The 23034-nt window shown below is 38.4% G+C and overlaps 2 protein-coding genes and 1 pseudogene across 2 annotated transcripts; all 3 read left to right on the forward strand.

Moving 5' to 3' along the window:
• Positions 1–5186: 5186 nt before the first annotated feature.
• Positions 5187–8982, forward strand: LOC131317961 (elongation factor 1-delta-like; annotated as a pseudogene).
• A 1948-nt stretch (positions 8983–10930) lies between these two features.
• On the forward strand, positions 10931–15585 carry LOC131317964 (aluminum-activated malate transporter 10-like). The gene is made up of 8 exons (XM_058347703.1): positions 10931–11266; positions 11382–11551; positions 12546–12872; positions 12968–13108; positions 13189–13461; positions 13551–13669; positions 13756–13899; positions 14801–15585. The coding sequence occupies exons 3-8, from the start codon at positions 12560–12562 to the stop codon at positions 15293–15295; spliced, it is 1485 nt and encodes a 494-aa protein (XP_058203686.1). The 5' UTR covers positions 10931–11266; positions 11382–11551; positions 12546–12559; the 3' UTR covers positions 15296–15585.
• A 2445-nt stretch (positions 15586–18030) lies between these two features.
• On the forward strand, positions 18031–22341 carry LOC131317965 (uncharacterized). Its single transcript, XM_058347704.1, has 5 exons — positions 18031–18291; positions 19034–19106; positions 19612–19765; positions 21145–21186; positions 21296–22341. Exons 1-5 carry the CDS (start codon positions 18212–18214, stop codon positions 22177–22179), a joined length of 1233 nt encoding a protein of 410 aa, XP_058203687.1. The 5' UTR covers positions 18031–18211; the 3' UTR covers positions 22180–22341.
• The last annotated feature ends 693 nt before the right edge of the window (positions 22342–23034 follow it).

Here is a 23034-nt window from a genome sequence, read left to right on the forward strand (position 1 = left end):
TCGTATTTGTATTACCCCTCAGGTCTGTTTTATATAATATACACCTTTTGCATCATACGAATTCCACTTCCACATGAATATCTGTTGAATTTTTTTTTTTTTTTTTTTGGGGGGTGGGAGGGGGGGAGTAATCTGTAAACATTACTCAGTGGATGAAGATGATTGAGCATTTTAACTAAGAATTTTTTGTTCAGTTACTACTTGTATAGTAATGCCTGTCTTCAATCCGTTGCAGCCAACTTGTCGTGTAAACGAGCCGAGCTTCCGACTGTTTGAGTTCGGCTAGTTTACTGAACAAGCCCAAAACTCAACCTCGAGCTCGGCTGGTTTACAAACGCGCCCAGCCCTTAATGAGCCAAGTCTAGCTAATTTACCAAACTAGCATTTTAAACAAGCAAAGCCGATACAAACGAGCCAAGCTTTTCTGAGACGAGCCGAGTTTTTGAGTGCTGAGCTTGACTCATTTAGTAAACCAGCCCAAAAACTCGAGCTCGAGCTCAATTTGATTACTAAACGAGCCGAGCCGAGCCGAGCCTACCCTAGCCACGAGCTGCTCAAGTAGCTAGGTTCGTTTGCAGCCCGGGACTGTTGCTATAAACGGTGGAACTTTATTTACCTTCTAGGCTTTACTTGGATAGATGTGGATTTCAAATGAATGGATTTTTCATTATTATACAGCTAATGGATAGCTCAGATATGGATTGCTATATGAGTTAGGAGATGGTGATTGAAATAATATTTAATAGGAGTGATTAGAGATCCTTGATCTTGAGGATTGTAACAATACAGGAATTAAATGTTCTAGCTTTGGTCTACTTTCATATGCTTGTTGAAATTGAACATAAAATCTCTTCATTTGAATTCCATGTCTATCCAAACAGATCCTTAATATTTCCTTTTGTCAAACACTTGCAGATGTCAAAAATCTTATGGTGAGGATTTTGTTAGTAACTCAGGCTTGGTGTTTGAGAAATCTGGCTATACACTTCTGTCACTTGTCTCTAGTGTTCTATTGCTCCTACTTGACAATCTATTTCTCCGGGCCAAATCTGAAAAAATTTAAAACGGGTAACCTTCAATGATTTCTGATGTCTTTTTGCTTCTTTTCCATAATAAGATAACGGTGTTTGTCAATCCTAAGGTGTCCAACTAGAGTACTTTAAGAAAAAAAGAAATTTAGGTTAATCAATAATCACTACCCATTCAAACGCAAAGGATTTGGAAAAGATGGATGGGCAATTTTTGAAATGATGTATGTAGCTAATTCAATGAAAAGTAAAATTAGGCATTGAGCCATCACTAGTGTAGAAGCAAACTCCAAATCGTATGGCATGAATTTTGAGATTGTATAAAGGAAGACAAGGAGATTTTAAGCCCCTCAGGCATAGTTCCTCGTAAAATAATCTGAATGCAAAGTCTCCAATAGTATCTTGGTGGAGTGGTTTTTAGAGACCATAGAGACTTTAACTCGGCTTTGTTAGCTAAACATTTCTGGCAGATGGTGCAAAATCCAAATGCACTATGAACTAGCTCTTAGGGCATGCATGCTATTTCCCTCATCGCCCCCCCGGGCTGCAAACAGAGCTCGATGAGGTAGAAAGCTTTGGTTTTTCTTATCAACTCAGTTTCTCTCTCTTTGTTCGAAGCAGTCATAACCTACACAGCTTTACAAAATACTAAATTCAGTAAGAAATTGAATTCATGTATTACTAAAGAGAGAACCTTTATTACTTTATTACCATCGGTGCACATCGTCATAGCTTTTATCTGTGTATCCACACTATGACTGTTTTATGTGATGAAATTTCTGGTTATGCGAATCGAGAAACTGCACTTCAAGAGTTCTAGTCATTGGCATGAGGAAATAACATCACCTTAGAATACACCAGAATACTAGATATTAAAGTTTAATGTTAGCTATTTTAGAAGCTTATATATTCCTCCTCCTTATCGCTGTAGGAAAAATTCAGTTGATGATTGTAATTCTGAAGCATTTGATGATATGGAAAACGGGAGTTCCATCTTAAATAGCTCATCAAAAAACTGTCTTATGATTCTGTTCCACTTAAGATTCAGATTTTAGAAAATTCTCCAGGAGTATCTTCAGTGATAAAGAAGCATACTTCAGAATTCAGGGCATAGCAAGGTGCAATGAGTATGGAGGACTCTCTAGGTTCAGAAAGAATTCCCTTCGTAATTAAGCAGCATCCTTTAAGTCCCTATGGAGCAAAATCACGGAAGTCCCTATGGAGCAAAATCACGGACAACAAGCTGATGAGATAGACCCCCTTTAAAATCCAGGCATGTATCAGAGACTTGTTGGGAAACTTCTAATAAAAACCTCACTCGACCGGACTTCTCATTTGCGGTTGGAGTCGTTAGCAAGTTCATGCATGCTCCTTGAGCATGCCATACAATATCTTGTCTAGCAGAACCAGCAATATATGTTGAGAGTGATCAACTGGACAGCATGTCATCCCTTAGTGTCGATTCTGAACCGATATCAAGTAGTAGGGTTTCACATATAAATAAGGTAGGATGGTATAGGCATAGAAGGGGTGGACTGGACCTGAGTGAAGTTGATTCTGGCAGTAGAAATGCTGATTCTATCACGTGGGATTCTCTAGATGATGATATGGAAGAAAAGATTTTGTACATCCCATCAGTGGCAATTTCCAGATTTGGCTGTCTTTGGAACTGATAACAGTTAGGAGAATAATGTTGTATTTGATGAAGAGGACAGCGTTTCTAGTTTGCTATGGTGTGCTGATTCCAATGGATTAAACGCAACTGGAAGGACTTCAAGAAATGGATATATATATTTCTGATTCCCAATTAATTCATGATAATCTGGATCCAAGCTGCTGATGGATCAATCCAACATGTGGAGAAGAGGTAGCCATGTTTTGCACCATGAATCATGATATGCCCAGAAGTACTTCAAACAGGCATGGGATCTTCCAAAAACTATGCCCTATCTCTTCCTCAATGCATCAATCCTGCTACCTTGGGCTTAATACTTGATTACTGTCAGTTTCCTCAATTACAAGGCGGCTATTATAGGTTTGACATATTTTGAACACTTTTATTGGCTTAAGTTATTGTTGGATAGCATGGATAATTTTTTTAGGTCATTATTACGTATATTGGAATTATGAACTAGAGAAACAACAAACTACCACCTTCAATATTTGCGACATTTTGGGTTTCCAATTAGGCACTGTTCCAGTCAAATATCCTCGTGGCCTCTTATTTCCACAGAGTTAGCAACTGATTTTTTTTTCGCCTTGATTAGAAAATGATACACAAGATTAAACGTTGGGCTAGGAAATCCATCTATTGCGCTGGTATGATACAAGTTGTCCGTTCCATCAGCATGTAAGTTTTTTGGAGCTTGCACCTTGATTCCTATCCAAAAAAAATATGCGGTGGATTTAACAATTGTGAAAAAATTCTTTAGTCGTGTGCTGAAACTTATACAGCTTGGGATGCTATCTGCTTGCCTAAAAAGGATGTTAGTCTAGGAATTAGAATGCAAATGGACTTGAACAAAGTTTCGATGTCAAGACACATGTTGTATTTCTGTTTCTTTATACATCCTTATAGCCATCCAGGGAAACACTTTCTGGGGATGAGTGAGATCGTAGTGAAATAGTTTTCGTTCATTCATGATATTGGGAGGAGAGAGAATAATGGAACCCAGAATGTACAGAAACTCCTTGGATGTTCTTCTGTGTATTCTCCTTCTCCTTGCGCTGTATTTTTTCTTCTGAACTTTTTCTCCTCTGTTCCTTTCTTGGGAATCCCATTTTCCCCTTTTGAATGTGTTCTATATACAAAGAAAAGATGTGGTTTTCCCGATTAACCGATTGGGCGGTTGGAGGAGAAAACAAACTCCCATGTTGAATGCAGGTATTTCCCTGGGGGACCAGATCTTATCCCTTTCTTTCTCGTTTCGTTTTCTTGATTTATTCCTTTGATTATATCCAGTTACTTTTTTTTTGCGGACCTCATTGGGAGAACAATTGTGGACCTGTGGTGTATGGAACAGAAGATGAATCAGATTCAGCAAAAGCTCTGCACTTGTGATGGTACAAGCATTTGGGAAGCAGCCGACAAAGATTTTGTCACCGGCTAGTTTTAATGACTTAAAATCCCTACAAATCCTCCAGTTGTATTTATTGCCACTTCGCACACCCAAAATAAGAAAGTCTGCAGCTGTGTACAATCTTGTACTTCTTGAAAAGCTTCAATGAATGTAATTCTTTGAGGACAAGTTAGACACGGGACCAATTTATTGAGAATGCAGAACATATTTCCTTGTTTTTTAGAATTATGAGATTGGTGATATTACATTTGGGATATAGTATGATAGTTTAGCTCTAGTTTCCTAGTGGAACTTCAATAAATGGTCAGCTAAGAATGGATAGTTTCGAGTACATGGCGTATTGGTGTGTTACTCGTATATTTGGGAAACATGTTTCAAAAGTTAACCAATCACATTAGCAAAACCTGTCCACAAATCCAGCTCAATTTTCTTGGATTTGGCTAACCAATCAGACTATGGCTCCATGCACCTTTCTGTTGTCTGTTGTCTGTTGTCTGTTGTCTGTTGTCACTTCACTAGTACAACAATCATTGGGTGTGTGCGCGTGCGCGTTAAACTCAGTTCAATAGCATGATGCTCGAAAACCAGTACAAGACCAATTGCTAACGTCTACCGTCTGCACCTTTCTGTTGTCACTTGACTAGTTCAACAATAATACCCTGTATGTGTGAAAAAGCGCGCACGTATGTGCGTACAACTCAGTTCGATACGATCATTGCAGTTAAGTTGCTTTTGGAAACAGTTTGTGGTGCAACAGCAAAGATGAAAACAGCAAGAGCTGTGCTCTACTGCCTGTTATGCTGGAATTACACACACTAAAGATGAGCAGTCATTTGAATTGCATTGGACATTCCTGGAAGAGTTTTTTTTAAATCCGGACCGTCCAAAGCCAAAACGGACGGGCGGGATCGCTCGTCTCCGTGAATAAGTAACTCACGGAAGCTCCATGAATAAGTCATTCTCGAAGGGAAAATTATGATTTTCGTCCTCTCTTGTTTGGAAAATAACAAAATGAATCCAACTTTCCTTCTACTTTCTATCCAACTTTCCCTCTACTTTCTGTCATAATTTTTTCCCCTCCTTTCCACAAACTCTAAATAGGAGCACATCGTTTCTCTCGGAACTAATTCTGGCCTCACATTTCAAGTATGCAAAAGCTCAACTTTTATCCGATTTGTATACCATTCATGTAAGGCAATGGATTTCACCATTTAATTCAAGTCGAACTTCTTTGCCACGATGGTTTTTTGGCAGTTGTTCTTATTATCCCTGTCTTTATCATCAAAACTATCAATTTCCCTCTCTTTTAGATGTACTTCTATGGAGTGCTTGGATAACTTTCTGTATATGCAAATTTCAAAATGTAAAAGCCCCGTGTTGATTATCTAGTGGATTTTTGGCAGGGTCGACTCTGTCATCTCAATGAGGTAGAAAGCTTTGGTTTTTCTCATCAACTAAGGCTCCGTTTGTTTCAAGGGAAAAGGACGCTATATTCACGTATTGGACGCGAGGGACACGGCTGGGACACAGAAAGGGTCAAGCTGTAATATGTTTTTAATTTTTGGAAATTAATATGAAATTATTCAAAATATTTGGATTAAACTGTTATTATATCTTTACATTAATTTCTGCAGAATCCACACCACTACACCAGTAGATTCATTCCCAAGACGATTCATTCCAAGCCCTAGTCTCTCCTCCCTCCCTCTCGAGTATGTGTCTCTCTCGTCTCGTCTCTTCTCTTCTCGCTCTAGTGATGTGCTGCGAAATTATAGGTTACTGGATTTGAACAATTTCTGCCATTTAGATATTGTAGAGATTTCTGTTTTACAGAGTCTTTCTGGTTCATTTACGTCCGATCAATCTGTCGCGCATATCGCCAACGCTAAGTTATCCTTGCCTTTATTACAGGGAGTCTCAGCTGTGAAAGCATTTTATGAACTGCTAAGTCAGTCCCATATAAGCATTATATCGATTGGGTTGTATTAAATCTATGACTATGGATGTTTTGTTTTGCTTTAATGGTATCGGTACGCATCTATTATGTTAAAACTACTAATGGTTAGTATTTATGGTGAAATGTGAATGTTAAGTTGTTCATTGTTTACATTTTGCAATGTAAGCATGGAAGAAAAGAATATATACGAGTACATATATATATATTATAAATAAATATACATGTGGCATGTTCCCACTGTGTCCGTATCCTTATTTTTTTAGAATTGCCGTGTCCCGTGTCCCTATCCGTATTTGTGTCTGTGCTACATAGATACTACCAATTCCCCAAAAGCATAGTATATCACATGTGTTGTGAGATAGGTTATAAAATAGATAAGTAATCCCATGATTCCCACCACTAATTATTTAATCCAAACGCCCAAAATATGTCCCGGGGATTCTAAGTTTTGCATAAAAAGGTGTTACCCATTAAGAATTGTATGAGTGTAACAATTTTTGTTATTTTATTTCTTTTGGTCTATCGGAAATTGTCGGAAGTTAAGAATTTAAGACCTTGCTATGAGTCTGACTTTTTTTTTTTTTTTTGTGGGTGGGGGTGTTACAGAAATACTATGAGTCTATGACTGTGTCACTGGGCAAAAACTGGATTTGATCTCTGTTGTCTTGCAGGGTTAGCAATGGCAGTCACATTCTTCAATGTCAACTCGCAATCTGGCCTTAAGAAGCTTGATGACTACCTCCTACATTACAGGGTAAGTTGCACTCTTTTGTTTACAGTGGCTACTTGCTGTTACAAAAAAATTGATAACTCATTTGTATATAGATACTAATACACTTAGTTTGTTGTTTTCCCAAATGACAAAAGATTTTTTCTGAGTCTTTATTGTTTCTTTCTTTTTTTGTTCACTTTCAGGTACCAAGCCTCAAAGGATGATATCAGTGTGCACGCAGCTATTTCAAAACCTCCATCATCTGAATATGTGAATGTGTCACGGTGGTACAACCACATTGAAGCATTTCTGAGGATTTCGTTAGTTCTTAATAATTTGGTACTATTGTTGTTTCAGTACTCCGGAGGTTCTCGTAGTTCTTGATTACACTTGGAGATGCAATTGTTGGAACGAACAACAAATATTTCCATGACCATTCACTTTTCTTTTTAATCTCATTGAGTCATTTCTATGGTTTGTTTATTGGTGTATGGATTTTATGTTCAGTGGTGTTTTTGCGGAAGGTTGTGGTGTCACCATAGAGGGATCTGTACCAGTTTTTGGGGAGGCTGTCGCAACTCCTCCTGCTGCTGACTCTAAGGCAAGTTCTACATCCTTGCCTGTTGCAACTCTGTTTCTAGCTCTATTGTTTTTCCTGTTGTGTTAGGTGGCACAACTTTGTCAATATATTGTATGTGAATGCTTCCTTTTGCCTAATTTTGACCACTAGGGTGCATTCAGAATATTGAATTCCAGGACTTCAGAACTTCTATATCGCTAGTTTGTATGTTTTGGTAGTTCAATCTCCTTATCATGTTCCTCAGCTTCTGAATTGGCTTGTAATTTTCATATACGTTGACTATCGTATTCATGAGTACAAAACCCTTGGTTCAGGCTTCAGCTGCTGAGGATGACGATGATGATGATGATGATGTTGATCTTTTTGGTGAAGAGACTGAAGAGGAAAAGAAGGCTGCAGAAGAACGTGCAGCAGCCATGAAGGCATCTGGGAAAAAGAAAGAGTGTGAGTGTCTCTCTCTCCTATTTTAGAAACAAGAGTGCAGGTTCTCTTTTCCTGTTATAAGGTACCAGACGTCGAAATTTGCCTTATATTATAGTCCTATAAATGACTAGCAGCACATTTTGTTGACTTGAGAAATGGGTAATAGTTGGGAACTGTGATCCCTTGTTCTTCGTGTCTAGGAGACTTTGAATGGAAATTCTATCTCTAAAAGTTGCTTCAACAGTGGTGTGAGCATGTGAGGCGTGCTTGACTTCTGGGTGTATGTGTTTGTATTGATTGTAGATCATTTTGACAATTGGGTATATAGGTTTCTAACAATTCATGTGATTTTGTAACTTTTCACAGCTGGAAAATCGTCGGTCCTCATGGATGTGAAGCCATGGGATGATGAGACTGACATGAAAAAACTCGAGGAGGCTGTCAGAAGTGTTCAAATGGAAGGACTGTTTTGGGGAGCTTGTATGTTTTTGTTCCTGATCTTTTTAATCACTTCATCATCAGAGCAAGTGGCCATTAGTTGGTTAATATTTTTTTATCTAAGTGTCAACTCGTCTAACATTGATGTTTACTTCTGCAAATGATGTGAATGTGGTGTTGCAGTGAAACTTGTGCCCGTTGGTTATGGTATTAAGAAACTGCAGATTATGCTTACAATTGTGGACGATTTAGTGTCCGTTGACACTCTCATTGAGGATCACCTCACTGCTGAACCAATTAACGAGTATGTCCAGAGTTGTGATATTGTTGCCTTCAACAAGATATGTAAGTTCAATTCTGTTGTCGTTCTTTATCTTGTAAATATGCCAAATTTTCATATCTTGAGATTAGCTATTTTCATCTCTCTTATTATCCGACTGTTCTTGTGACAGAATTCGAGAATCTGTTGGGCTTCTTGGAAAAGGATGCAGGGGAGGTTTTGCTGCTAAATTTATGCCATTTTGCATATCTTGAGATTAGCTATTTTCATCTCTCCCTTTATATTTGTTCAACACTGCCGTTTGGCTTTTGGCTATCCGGTAGTGGTATTGAATTTGAAATGGTTGTACTGTTGCAAATGACCATTTATGCTTCGGTTGTTCTCTTAATGTGGAATCAGACTGGCGAGTGCAGTAGTGTCTTGTTAGTGTAAATTATAGTCATTAAAATATATACATTGCATCAATTTCATTTCGGGTTTATTATATTCTGTAATTCTCTAGAATACGGGATTGTCTATCTTTATGCACAGAGGGGAACGATGTTACTATGCTTGCTGCTTACATAGTGTTTAGTATAGAGCTAATTCGTATAATGCGCTTGCCTGAACAAAATGGGAAAAAGAGCATGAGGTGTTTTTCGAAAACATTTATTATCTTGATTGAAGAAAGATAAGGGTAAAATTGGCAAGCAATAATCAAAATCATTTTGCATAAAAAAAAAAAAAAAAGATTACGAACATGGTAAATTTGTCCTAATTGTTTTTTTTAGTAATAAAAGACCACTATGACCCTCCTCTACCCCCATTGACAATTAAAGAGCATTGAACATTTGATTTTGGTCTATGGAATTTTATGTTATGTTGAAGTTTGTGAGATATATTGACAATTAAAGAGCATTAAACATTTGATTTTCGTCTATGGAATTTTATGTTATGTTGAAGTTTGTGTAATATCTCAATGCTTGTCCATAGGATGGGTTAAAAGAAGTATCAAATATTCATATTGACCTATTTAACTCAATTGTCCATAGGATGGGTTATCGCCACCCTATTTTCCCCCTGAAAATGCATTTTTGTTTAAGGAAAAAGGCTTAATGATGGGGGCATCGATCGGTAATGGTTTCTGTCTGGTGGTGGTGGGGTGGATGCGGCCCACATGGCTGGGTGTTCTGATCGTTTTGTGTGCTGAACTCCGGTCGGCGACCATTCGGAGCTCTATATCGGGCGTGGGGCTGTCATTTCGCTGCTTCTGGGTTGCTGGGTTGCTGTTGGTGTTTGTGCTGCTGGGGTGGAGATGGGGAGGTGTGGCTGTTGGTGGTGGTTGGACCTCTAGCTTTGACTGCTACGGTTTCTTTTTTCATAGGTTGGTTCGTTTTCCGCCGCTGATCTCTACATCTGGGAGAAATTGGCTCGGCTTAACGGCGAGGCGAGGAGTCGGTGGTTTGTACGGAAGGGGTGGCTGTGTAGTTAGGGTTTTGGAGATGGGTAGGGTGGGCCAGTCCAGATTTGGACCAGGTTTGGATGTTTTGGAGCTTTTCTGTGATTTATTTGGGTTTGGGTTGGGCTTTAATGTCTTATTTGATTTGGACCCTTGTAGACCCTCGGATGGTTTGGGCTTTGCCCTTGTGATGTATCTTCCAACATTTTGTTTGATCCCCTTCCCCCCTTTTCCCATTTTTAATAAATTTCTTCTTTTGCCGATAAAAAAAAGAGAGAGGCTTAATGAGTGCAAAGGCATAACTGAAAATAGGTATTATTTGGCCTTCTATAATCAAATATTCATAATTGATCTATTTAACTCAATTGTTATTTGGCTTGATTTTATAGTCATCTTGATTGATATGTTTGATTTTGTGTCTAATTCTTGGTTTGATATCAGCGAATGTGTGAAGGCCGGTAATAAATCGATACCAGAATGCCTCTTTGGATTGGAACGTATGCTTGATATTACTTGGAATTGTAAATTGAGACCTAAGTGAGACTTTAACAAGGCTAGAATGTGCTTTCGGCAAAGGCTAATAACAAACAATATAAAGTACTGTATCAGCATGTGACGAAGATAGATGATAATATTTACAAAGAAAAGGACTTGTAGTGCAGACAACTGCTTTGATAGTTGAGTTAGCCTTTCAGATAGTGTAGCTGTGGAAAGGCTTCAACACTGAGATAAGTGCTCTTCCCATTCTTTTTGAAGTCAAAACATAGCCCATTCAAATATTGTTTAAAAAACACAAATGCCCACTTTCTACAAATGTACAGGAAACCCAAGTGGTGACATGAGCAGATAGCCCATTTACTTTTTGCCCACTCAGGTGTCTGGGTCATCTTACGCATACCTTGATTAATCTGGGGATCAATCTCACCGCCATGAATTGATAGCATGAGAAGTTTCAAACTTGATTCCTTCGGGGGGAGCGAACCCTCTAAGTTTCAAGCCTTCACAGTTAGGCCAGCTCCTTGGGGTTGCAGTTTTCATCTATTTGCTTTAGTATCAGTACGCAGAGGGAGACCACTTCAGATTATTTTTGTCCTGTCTTGTTTTAACTTAGTAATTGTGGTTTGTTAAGACATATTGCGGTTTCCACTTCTGGAAAATGTCATCACCTACTGGAATTGTTTGAAATAAGCTTGTAAATAGTTCTCTCTCTCTCTCTCTCTCTCTCTCTCTCTCTCTCATGTCGACACGTGTTCGCAGAGTATATGTCATCTAGTTAGGTGTGATGGTGATGGAGACCAAGACAAATCAGTCACATAGAAAACAATCTGAAGTGGGTATTTATGGTTTCTTGCTCCATCTTTTTTAAACAAAAACATATTTTGGTGCCATGATCTTGGTTAAGTTAGTTTTGTTATTTTTGTCCTTTTTTCCTTCTTATGTTTAAGGGAATCATAAGTACTTATTGTTATCAATTGGGATGGGAAATCTAATACTCCACCAGCACTGATAATGGACTAGTGCATTGCTAGATCAAAATATAAGAGAGTCGATATGTGCGTAAGCTGGTCTGGACATCTGAGTTGTCAAAAAGGGATGTGACGGCATCTATTTTCAGGTGTTGCCCTTCGCCTTAATTTTCCTTAACCATGAGAGGCACATGTGACATATGACAGAGGAATCTGATTCAAAGTACCCACTTATCAGAAATGGATGATGAAGAGAAAACCAAAATCTTTCCATGCTGACCTAATTTAAGGTACTAAATTTGTTTCAGGAAATCTTGTTTCTACCACTCATCTAAAGAACGGTCACTAGCTAGTGACCACAGATCAAGTTTCTTTGCATTTCTCCCTCAGAAAAAAAAATCCAGACACCTTTAAATGTGCTTCCCATAGGAAAGTATATTCCTGGAATATATCCTTGATATCAATCTCAAACAAACAATGGCTTGTCTGAAAACATAAACAATGGCACCAATATTTGAATTAAAAGTTGAACATCTAGGGTGGTTCCTCTTTAAAATTAGTCAAAAGTTTTGAATATAAAGTTCACATCTGATTATAATTAGAGAAGTATATATGGTTATGTGATTCGTTGAATCATTGTACTTGTCCATCTGATTGGTCCACTTTTGGACTTGTAACCTTTCTTTCTTTCTTTCTTTTTTTTGATCAGCAACTTTAGATCTTTCTTGCTCATACCATTGATTCCTAACCCTTCGCTTTGCACATTAAGAGAACAGATTGAATTCGATTATGCATTGTATGGTTTTGATTCGCATTGTACACTTTACGTGTGTGCATACATGAATGTCACTTGTGCGGGCTGGCTACTGAACGTGTGTGAAATAAAAGGACCAACACAAAGAACAGAAAGTTAAAAAGCCTGCAACATCCATATGCCATTGGAAGTTTTCTTTCTTTCTTTCTTTCTTTCTCCTGCTGCATTACTTTTCGTAACAATGCTCTTTATATACAAGCTGCAACGGTCACTTTAATTAACCAAACTTGGCCTAGTACCGTCTCTGAATGGCATTGGAGTACTTGGCCACAAACTTCTCCTTCTAAATCACCTACCTTTCTCATCTTTTTTTCTCTTTACATTTCAAGCTTTGCACGAGAAGATGAATAGCAACTTAAGGGAAGATCCTGGAACAGTTGAGTGGAAGAGAAAGGAAGCAAATGGCTCATCAACAATTGTGCCATCAGAGTCTGGAACTATTATGAACGGCGCATTTTTTAAGGCATGGAGTTTTTTGAAAAAAGCATGGGAGTTGGGAGTAGATGACCCCAGAAAAGTGATCCATTGTCTCAAAGTAGGGGTAGCTCTCACAATTGTCTCACTCTTCTATTATATGAGACCTTTGTATGAAGGTCTTGGAGGGACTTCCATGTGGGCTATCATGACCGTTGTCGTAATCTTTGAGTACACTGTTGGTAAGGACCAACAAATGCCTAAAAGCTTCAAACACTTGAAAGAGTGAACTTGTTAAATGAAAAGAAGAAAGAAGCTAAAGATGTTTAAATTGCAGGTGCAACAGTCTGTAAATGCTTGAATAGAGCTACAGGTACTCTTCTTGCCGGGTTCCTAGCTGTTGGGGTTCATTGGATCGCTAGTCAGTCAGGAGAAAATTTTGAGCCTGTTGTAGTTGGTGTTTCGGTCTTCCTACTAGGTCTGTTCATTTTTCAAATTTTAAGTACTTCCTTACTTGCATTTTGCACAAGTCTCACTCGCTGGTTTTTGTTTTCGCAGCTTCTGCGGCAACTTTCTCTAGATTCATTCCTGTAATAAAAGCAAGGTTTGATTACGGTGCTATGATCTTCATCTTGACATTCAGCCTAGTCTCAGTATCAGGTTATCGGGTGGAGAAATTGTTTTACTTGGCCCGTCAAAGACTCTCCACCATTATCATAGGGATTTCAATTTGCGTTGTTATAACAACACTTATCTGCCCCATTTGGGCTGGTGAGGAGCTGCATCGTCTCATCATACATAACATGGACAAACTAGCAAATTCATTGGATTGTAAGTTCTTTCCAATACAACTCCAAAATAAATATCTTGTGCTTAATGTTAGTTTGTTTTAGAAATTAATCTTTCAAACAATGGTCTAGGCTGTGCCGTTCAGTATTTTGATAGCAGTGGGGGAACCAACAGCAGCGACAAAGAGTTTGAAAAGAAATTGCAAGGCTACAAATGTGTGATGAACTCAAAGGCAACTGAAGAAACTATGGTAAGCGAGAAGATTATTGGAAATGGATATGGAAAATTTTATTTGGAACCTTTGATGTAAAAAAGAAGGGGGTTTATATTGTGCAGGCTGGATTCGCTATATGGGAGCCTGCGCATGGCCGCTTCAGCTTCCAGCATCCGTGGAATCAGTACGTTAAAATTGGGGCATCAATGCGCGATTGTGCTTACGGGATAGAGGCACTTAGTAGTTGTCTGATATCAGAAAATCAGGTAACTCTCCAATCTTGTGTGTGTGATAAAATTCTCAATTTTCTTTCACCAAAACAATTTGACGCGCTTGTTGTCTATTACCAGCAATAAAGTAGTAAAACTCAAGTCGATGGCTTGTTTTCTCTTCTTTATACATCCCATACGAGGAGACTAGGGAGAGGAAAACTACGGTTCGTAGTGTTCAGACTTAAAACCAGGCGTGCCGCTTTTTACTAGGCCAACACCTTGGCCTTTCACACATATTCTCAGAAACTTATTTTGAGGACAAGTGCAGTGTGGCCAAAAGTGGTCGCTCGGGAAAGAAGCCATCGAAAGTGATGGAGAAAAAATAGTGGAAAGAAAACTGTTCTGAAAAAAGTACAAGAATACTCCTTTTGTTTACTTAATTAGTGCGACTTCCGAACACCAGTACCAATTTTTGGAAACGAAAACGGTTGCCAAACATGTTTCGACTTCAGCTCTCCAATGACTTGAAAACAATACTTAAAAGCAGAAAACCAAAACACGAAAACGAACATTCTTGTGTAAAGGATATAGCTCATCCTGTTTGTTATGCTGAAGAGATCCTTATTCTGTTTTGAGTTTTGCATTCTTTTCCTCTCTTTTAATTTCAGCTTCGTTAGACTGCCACACACACTCCTCTCGGAAAAAAAGAAAAGAAAAAGAAGAAGACTGCTACATACAAACATACACACCTGTATAAGTATTTCAAAAAGTCTAGGAACGCACCTTCAAAGCACAACCCCGGACACAACTGTGTCCGAAACCGTTAGATGTATGTGAATCGATGTGCATCTAACGGTTCCTCATACGGTCGTGTCCGGAGTTGTATTTTAAAGACGTGTTTCTATCATTGCTCTATGTATATAGTCAGCTTTATTATGTTCTGACTGATTTACAGGGCCCTGACTTGATAAAGAAGCATCTAAGTGATCTCAGCTTAAGAGTAAGCAGCAACTCTTCAATTGTCATAAGGGAGTTGGCAACAAACATCAAGACAATGAGGAAATCAGTGAAACTAGATTTCTTAATTGAAGAAATGAACGTTTCAGTAAAGGAGCTCCAAGATAAACTGAAATCCCTTCCTGGTTTACTCATTCCACCCCCAGGTCCAGAGGTTGAACAATCTGAAAATGACAACAGCAAAAGTGAACTGATTTCGACAGCTATTCCAATCCCTCTAGTGGAAGTCATACCAGTTGCCACTTTTGCTTCATTGCTGATTGAAATCGAAGCACGGGTTGAAGGCATTGTCGATGCAGTTGAAGAGTTAGAGACACTGGCTGAGTTCAAGCCAGCCAACGATGACAAGACCAAACAAAACCAACCGCGTAACATAAATTTGTCGAATCGGCTAAAAGATGAGGGAACCATGGGGGTCATTCAGATGGTCTGAATTGATGCTACATGACTGATCGATCGAGCCGCGTAAATTGTATGATGGAAAAAAGAAAAGCTGGCAGGATAATAAAGCAAACATAAGTATGATGCAGTGGTTATCTGTAGTTAAGGGAAATGCAAACCGCCAAGGGGATTGAGTTCCTTGATGCAGTGATTATGCATAGTTTTACATATTCAGTTCAAGAAGAGTTACTCCAATCTCGCAGTGACGATGTAAATCTTTTAAGTTTTTATGCCAAGTTATGTGGGCCGTGGTGGATTTCATGAAATATATCTTAATTTTTTTCGTAGACTATGAAAACTATCAAATGATGTAAAAATTGGAGAATCGTGAGTAGCTTTGTAAGTGTAACTCTTCTTCATAATTGTGAAAGAGCTGCAGTGGTGTAGCTAGCAATATACATCACTAGCGGCACTATAAAACAAAAAACTCCGGTGATAGCCAACCTTTGACAACCACCAACCCACGCCTTGATAGTTGTTTTCAGGTTTTGGAGTACTTTTTTGCTCACCCACCTAAATAGTGAGTGAACATTACTCATTGTCCATGCTGGGTGAATATTACCCCTTTTTCGTAAAGTTTTATTGTGGATTTTTAATTCAAGCATTCATTTTTTTTTGAAGAGGTATTCAAGCATTCATTTTGTGAGGCTTTTTTTTAAACAATTAGTGCAATGCCCGTGCTTCACACGTTTCCACATGCTCATTGGATGAATTTGCAGTCGAGAAGTGTTTTTTGTTTTCGTTGTGATGATAATAGAGATATAGCAAATAGGTTATTGATCAATTGAACCATAGATCTTATGGAATTTGAATTGAACAAACGGAAGGAAGTTAATTGGTACCTCTATCTTTTTCAAGGCGCAAGGCGCAAGTTTTCGTTGTGATGATAATAGAGATATAGCAAGTAGGTTATTGAATTGAACCATAGATCTTATGGAATTTGAATTGAACAAAAGGAAGGAAGTTAATTGGTACCTCTATCTTTTTCAAGGCGCAAAAGGAACCCTTATTTTGCTTTTGAAATGTTTTAATCCTTCAATGATAGGCACAAAAAGAACTTCTGCAAATATTCGACTGGCAACCTTTTTCTTTTTGTTTCGGTCAAAGGTATGGGCTATTCTCTCAGACCTCAACTTCAGACAGACTCCTTATTCCTAACACGGCAGCAAGGTTTATAGACAATGATATCCAGAGGTTTGAGTTTCTTGGAAGAGTTATTGGCAAAGCACTTTATGAAGGAATATTGCTAGATTATTCGTTTTCACATGTTTTTGTCCAAAAACTGTTAGGCCGCTATAGCAGAAAATAAATCAGGGATTCTCAATTGCATCACAACAATTCGTTCCATGTAATTAGCTAAAAATCAAACAAATTAGAATAAATAGCAAATCGCAAACTCAATTGCCTAATCCATGCATGTATGTCTGTATCTACAGCGGTACACACACTCACTTCTTCATATATGGAGAGAGAGAGAGGGAGAGAGAAAGAGGTATACGAGATCAACAGGGGCTATAATATGCTTGACAAGAGCGATGTGCACTTATTCTCGTTAATCTCGTGCTTGCGGTGCCTCCGAGATGTTCACAGTGAGAGAGTTAGAGAGAGATTGTCTTGATGTATTGGATATATTTATAACCGCACCAATAGTAATGTAAGGATACTTCCTCCCTCAAATTATGTAAAAGGAAGCTTTACTGTTGTGGAAGGAAGACGTGCAATACCTAAACTACCCTCAGTTAAACAAATTGGAGGACAAACCTTACGAGGGCAATTTTGTATTTTCAACGCATGCCTTGGCTTACCATCCTACATTTTTATAGCCGCACCAATAGTAATTTGCCGCACCAATAATAATGTAAGGATCAACACTTCCTCCCTCAATTTATGGAAAAGGAAGCTTTACTTTTATTGTAGTGAAAGGAAGACATGCAATACCTAAACTACCCCTAGCTAAACAAATTGGAGGACAAACCTTATGAGGGCAATTTTGTATTTTCAACGCATGCCTTGGCTTACCATCCTACTTTTTTCTAGCTGCACCAATAGTAATTTGCTGCGCCAATTAGTAATGTAAGGACACTTCCTCCCTCAAATTATGGAAAATGAAGCTTTACTTTTCTTGTTGTGGAAGGAAGACATGCAATACCTAAACCATCCCCAGCTAAACAAATCGGAGGACAAACCTTACGAGGGCAATTTTGTGTTTTCAACGCATGCCTTGGCTTACCATCTTACATTCTTTTATTACAAGTGTATTGATTAGTCAAGCAAGTCATTCTTAATAAGCATTTGGTCTAATACTTGCATGCAAATTAGCATATCCTTTTCTTTTCTTTTTTGAAGAAGAGTAAGAAATACATTGATAATAAGGACAATTGTTCAAGGAAGACAATCTTTTTCTCCCTAGTTTTTTCTTTTAAATTTCTTTTTTTCCCTTGTTGTAATCTTCGTTTATCATTTCAAAAGGAAATTGATTTTGGCACTCCACTTTTTTATACTCACACTCCAAATTTTGTCTTCAAAGTACACCTAGCACAATTTTTCAAAACACATTAAAAGACAAATTTTAGAGTGTAATTATCAAAATCGGGAGTGCCAAATCATTTTCCTTTCAAAAATTCATATACTATTTAACTTTCTTTTGGGCCCTGGATGGGCTGGAGTCCAATTAGAAAACAATCCCAACAACCGACTTAGCCCGGCCCATATAAGAACCCATCTCCTTTCTTGTGCATTCTAGGGCTTTCTCCCTGGAATTTTCCCCGCCAATGTCACAGACATTCCTCTGCTGCAAAGCTTCTCCATCACTCACTTCAACTTCAAACTTCCAATAACCCGTTCCCTTACCTCGTCATACACCAGTACTAGCTTCGGGCTCTTTCGTATTTCGCAATTTTGTTGGTGGATGGAGGAGACGATCATTACCAGTGAGGCCCCGCCAAATTCGTCCCAATTTGCTCCGGCCTCGCGTATAGTCTGCCGAGTGTAAGCTCACCAAACTTCATTCTTCTGTAATATATATGTGTTTGGGGTTATTGTAGTTCAAACGAGAAAAATAAGATAAATTAATTGCTTGCTGCTCTCTGTAATGGTACTTGAGTTCAATTTTTCAACGAAATAGCAATGGGGGATTTGTAAATTGTAATTGATGTTTTGTAACTGGCTTTCTGCGCTGCAAGAGTCATGTCCAGAAAAATCTGTTTCGTTTCTAGAAATTCACATTCAAAACTTTGTAGTAGGCTTAGTTTTTAGAATTCACATTCAATTTGGTGAAGTAATGAAGAGCACATCACAGTTGGTAACTACATTTGTATAGGAAACAAGAAGCGTCCTACCCGTGCTATACATGGGATCAAGAAAAAAAAAAACTAATATAGTTAATGTTATTTATAGCTTAGCTATGGGTTAAGTAATGTTACGTTATTTACCCCTCTATTTATGAAAGGAAGTTTGAAAGATTTATTTTGTAACTTTTTATATTTAACTTTTGGTATTTTGAAAAGTGTAGGGGGAAAAAAGAAGGAAACAAATTTTATTAGGATAATGCCGCATAGGAGAGAGAAATAAGGAGAGGGCTTGATTTTATTGTTGGAAACTACATTTGCTTAGTGTAGAGAGATTTAGTCCCTGTATTACAGTACTTCAAACCTAATTTTCATTGCCATAATTAGTGTTCTCTAAATGAACCCCGTATACCTGTGAATTTTATTTGGTTTCTTTTATGCAGATGCCAAAAGCAATTCTCACAATACACTTGTCCTCGATGCAATACACGGTATTGCTCCCTTCAATGCTACAAGGTGAGTGTCCATATTTGAGTTTTGTTTGAATGATTTTAATTGCTAGCAATGAACATATGCGGTGACAGCTCTAGAATTTTTTGTTAGGGTGTTGAAATTAACATATGGTTTGAATCTAGTTCGTAATGAGTAATGACTCCACCTATTTAAACTCTCAAATCATAAACTGATATGTGGTGGGATGGGCGGACTGAATGTTGCCCTTTGGAATCAGCATAAATAAATAAAATATTAATATCAGTAAATGGGCTTGACCGGCTTGTGATTTGGGGTGTGCAAGAATTAACAGCTAGAGTATTCGATTTTGATATAAGAGGAATTTGACATCTATATTCCACATAATACCAAGAAACTAAAAATCTTAGGATATTTATATGCAAATCCATCGTTACTGTTGTCGTCGCCCGTAAACATATGTTCATTGGTTTTATCAAATGTAGTTGTTCTATGATCCCAATCTGTTCCTGTTTTTCATTAGATGTTGACGTCATTTTCCATTTTTCAGTCCCATAGTCTACGCTGCACTGAATCATTCAATAGAGAAAATGTGGTGGGAGAGCTGCAACAATTGCAAACAGATGATGAAACTAAACATAAAATGTTGGAGATACTCAAGCGGTTCCATTCAGAGGAAGAGGTGGATAGCATGGATGAGGATGGTAAGCTAGTACTCTCTATCTCCAAAAATTTTACTTCTCCTCAATATAATGGTGAATATGGCCATATGTCAGATGTTCTATGACTGGTTTCTGATTTTTGAATGACAATTCCTGCAAAATTAGGAGATATTTTTTTGGTTAGATAATGGATTTCTAGCTTTTATTTGCATGTTTTGGTGAATCTGGCATCCATCCATCGCTTGTCAGTTGTCAGTTGTTCTATGAGTGCTTTCGGATATTTAAATGGAATTCCTACAAAATTAGATCATACTTTTCTAGTGAGTGGGTTACTTGGTTTTATTTTTCTCTAATTGAATGTTAGCCTTTGGAAGGCAGATAAGAACCTGAAAAGGAATTGCATTTAGGGGAATGATGCTTTATAGCTACTCTACAAGTCTAATCTGCTAATCTTTCAAAAATATAGAAGTATTCTCACTTGCATTTTCGCTTCAGATCAAGTGATTTTACAGTAAGAGGAGGTAGTGTAAGAGTGACACGCTTGGTTTCCAAGAAATAATTGAAAAGCTTGCCACATTGAGATGGAATGGAGAGATATTCTGCAATCAGAACACTAGTTGCTTGGTGATGGTTTACCATTAGGTACTTGAATACACTACATTGGTAGGGTATCACTGTATATGGACATTGGGGGAATGGGGATAGACTGACAGTGATATAGCTATCATCAGGGTCGAACTTCTCGCTTCACTGTGCTTGCTTTATTTTGATTTATCCAATATCTTACAAAATATATGAACACTGGGAAATGGGGATAGTCTGACAGTGATAAGCCCTTTTGTGCCAAAAAGAATGTCGCCGCATTACTTTTTACCTAGGCCACCAAATTTACAGCCTACACCTAGGTGCCTGTGATGTATTAACCTGGAAGTGTATGCATAAAAAAAAATATTTTCGCACTTGTTGGTATGTGAGAATCAGTCTCCCAGAGTGATATGATCATATCGTAGTCTATTTATTAAATTGCAGGATTTCCTCCAAGGGGGAGAGAGCAGCGAAACTATGATAATTCTGAATTAAAACCGCTAGTGCACTTGAAAAGTGATGCATCCAAATTGCCGCTTCTAATTAAAGTTTATAGCATCATCTCCCCATCCTTTTGTCTGGGTGGCATTAAAGGGTAAAAGCTTACAAATTGAGGATATTTTGATGTACGGTGGCTTCTTCTCATTCTTCCTCTTTGAACTTTCATCTTTAAGGCTTGGTCGTCTCTAGAAATTAGACGAACCAGTCTCTGTTATTCTACCTATACCAACTTCTTTTGTACTAGGTATATTTCCTTGGTATTTTGTTCTACTTGTCTAAAATTCTCAATTGCTAAGAGAGGTCCTTTCTGGAATGCTTTTCTTAAACCTTGTCAGATTCAACTTTGTCGGAGGAGACTATGGAAAAGATTCTGTCTGGTATGTTTCGTGCTCCCTCTTCTTTAGTTCTCAGATGCTGGTCTTTATTAAGATGTGTTACGGGGCTTTTTTCAGGTTGAAACTGATTTTAGCTCTTCTCTGTCCACAGGAGACCAAATAGATTTCGATGATTTAACCGCAGAAGAAAAGAAACGTTTTCAAAGAGCTGTTGCTTCTGGAGAGCTGAGCAAGTTGATTGAGCCATGGGAACCATGGTGGTTGAAGCCTTCTGCTAGGACAATATCTCTAAGTCGAGAAGGGACACAACTCGTCCAACCTCTTTCCAACGAAGAAACAGTGACCTCTACACAACATGGTCCGGAAAGTGATCCAACGCACGACATTCCACCTGGCCCTGAAATGCCATTACCCCCCATCAACAAGCTCAGCTCAACTGAGCCATCTCCACTATTAGCTGTTCACCTAATTGACATCATATATACCTACTGTTTCACTCTGAGACTCTACAATGGGGATTGGCAATCGGATCCCATAGGAGCATCTATGGTCGTGTTGAGTGTATCTTCTGTTCTGGGTCAGGGGGAACAGCCGGAGTCCGTATCAGAAGCACTCTCTCATTGCTTGGAACAAACTTGCTCCCCGGCTTTTAGACACATGGGTGGTTTGCAATTTGGATTGGGCCTTCTAGATGACGTAATAGCTCTACTTTCTCTTGGGGGTGCTGCTTTAGTCTGTTTGCTTTGTGATCTCCAGAGGCTAGTTCAAGCTGCGGAGGGGGAGCTGAAGTCCGAGAAACAGCAGATATCAAAGAGGGGAGAAATCAGGAGTAAGCTCAAGCTTGGGGAGAGGAAGATTTACTTTATTATGTGTTGGGTACATGAGCAGCCTGGAGAAGCTTGGCATTCGGTGGCAGCCCTTGTGAATGCAGAGAAGGGTTCAGCTATGGAATTTGCAGGCAACAGAGGAGGTACTTTGAGAGTGCAAAATAGAGTAGAAGCCAGGGGTAAGGCTCTGATTGAGGAGCTTGAATGAGTAACAATGTCAGAAGAATCCATACATTTTTATTCTCTATGTTTGTGTAGCATAAATAGCAACTTTAGGAATTGATGTATCAGAGAATATGTTAATGTGTTATGCATTGCATTATCATGCTATGCTTGCTGGTGATCAATGAAATTTTGGTGCTTTATATAAGTGGATTAGCTCAAGAAAAGAGCTTTAAGTGGAGAAACTTGTGGAGGCGAGCGTAAGTTAGCCCAAACACCTGGTTATCAAAAAAATAAAAAGTGGAGAAACTAGTGTCGTACTGTTATGTGGTTTAGTGTCCGAGAAACAAATTGAAGCAAGTGATGTGCTTAACTTTTCTTTTGTAGGAATTGATGTTCATACTCGATTGAACATTTTGCTGTTACCACTTTTGGCAGACCAGTCGCCAAGATCTCAACTTTGTGCTTACTTCGTTGGACACCGATTTCGAAAATCTTGAGACATCTATAGCATATTTACGTCAAGAAGGACAAGAAATTTATTAAAACATTACAATAAATTCAAAAGAATTTCGAGGCAAAGTCTTGGTACGTAGAGTGCATGTATCGAAAGAATTTCCTCAAATTTCCTATATCCATTGAAGTAAAGATCCTCAACTTAGTTGCGTGCCGGAATCTGAATGGCGTAAGAGAAATTATGAAGGGAATTTTCACCGTAACGCATTAGAATGAGATTTATACACTTAATCTTGAACTCGACGCCAACATGGGTGGTGAAATCGAAGATACTAGAGCACCACGTGACGTTTTCCTCTATGCGGAATATTCTATTCATGTTTTTGTTGGCCTCCCAATTAGGAAATGTTTAATTTTGGAAAGCGTGCCTAGTTTGTTTGTTTTT

The sequence above is a fragment of the Rhododendron vialii genome, chromosome 2a (genome assembly GCF_030253575.1).
Source record: "Rhododendron vialii isolate Sample 1 chromosome 2a, ASM3025357v1".
Lineage (NCBI taxonomy): Eukaryota > Viridiplantae > Streptophyta > Magnoliopsida > Ericales > Ericaceae > Rhododendron > Rhododendron vialii.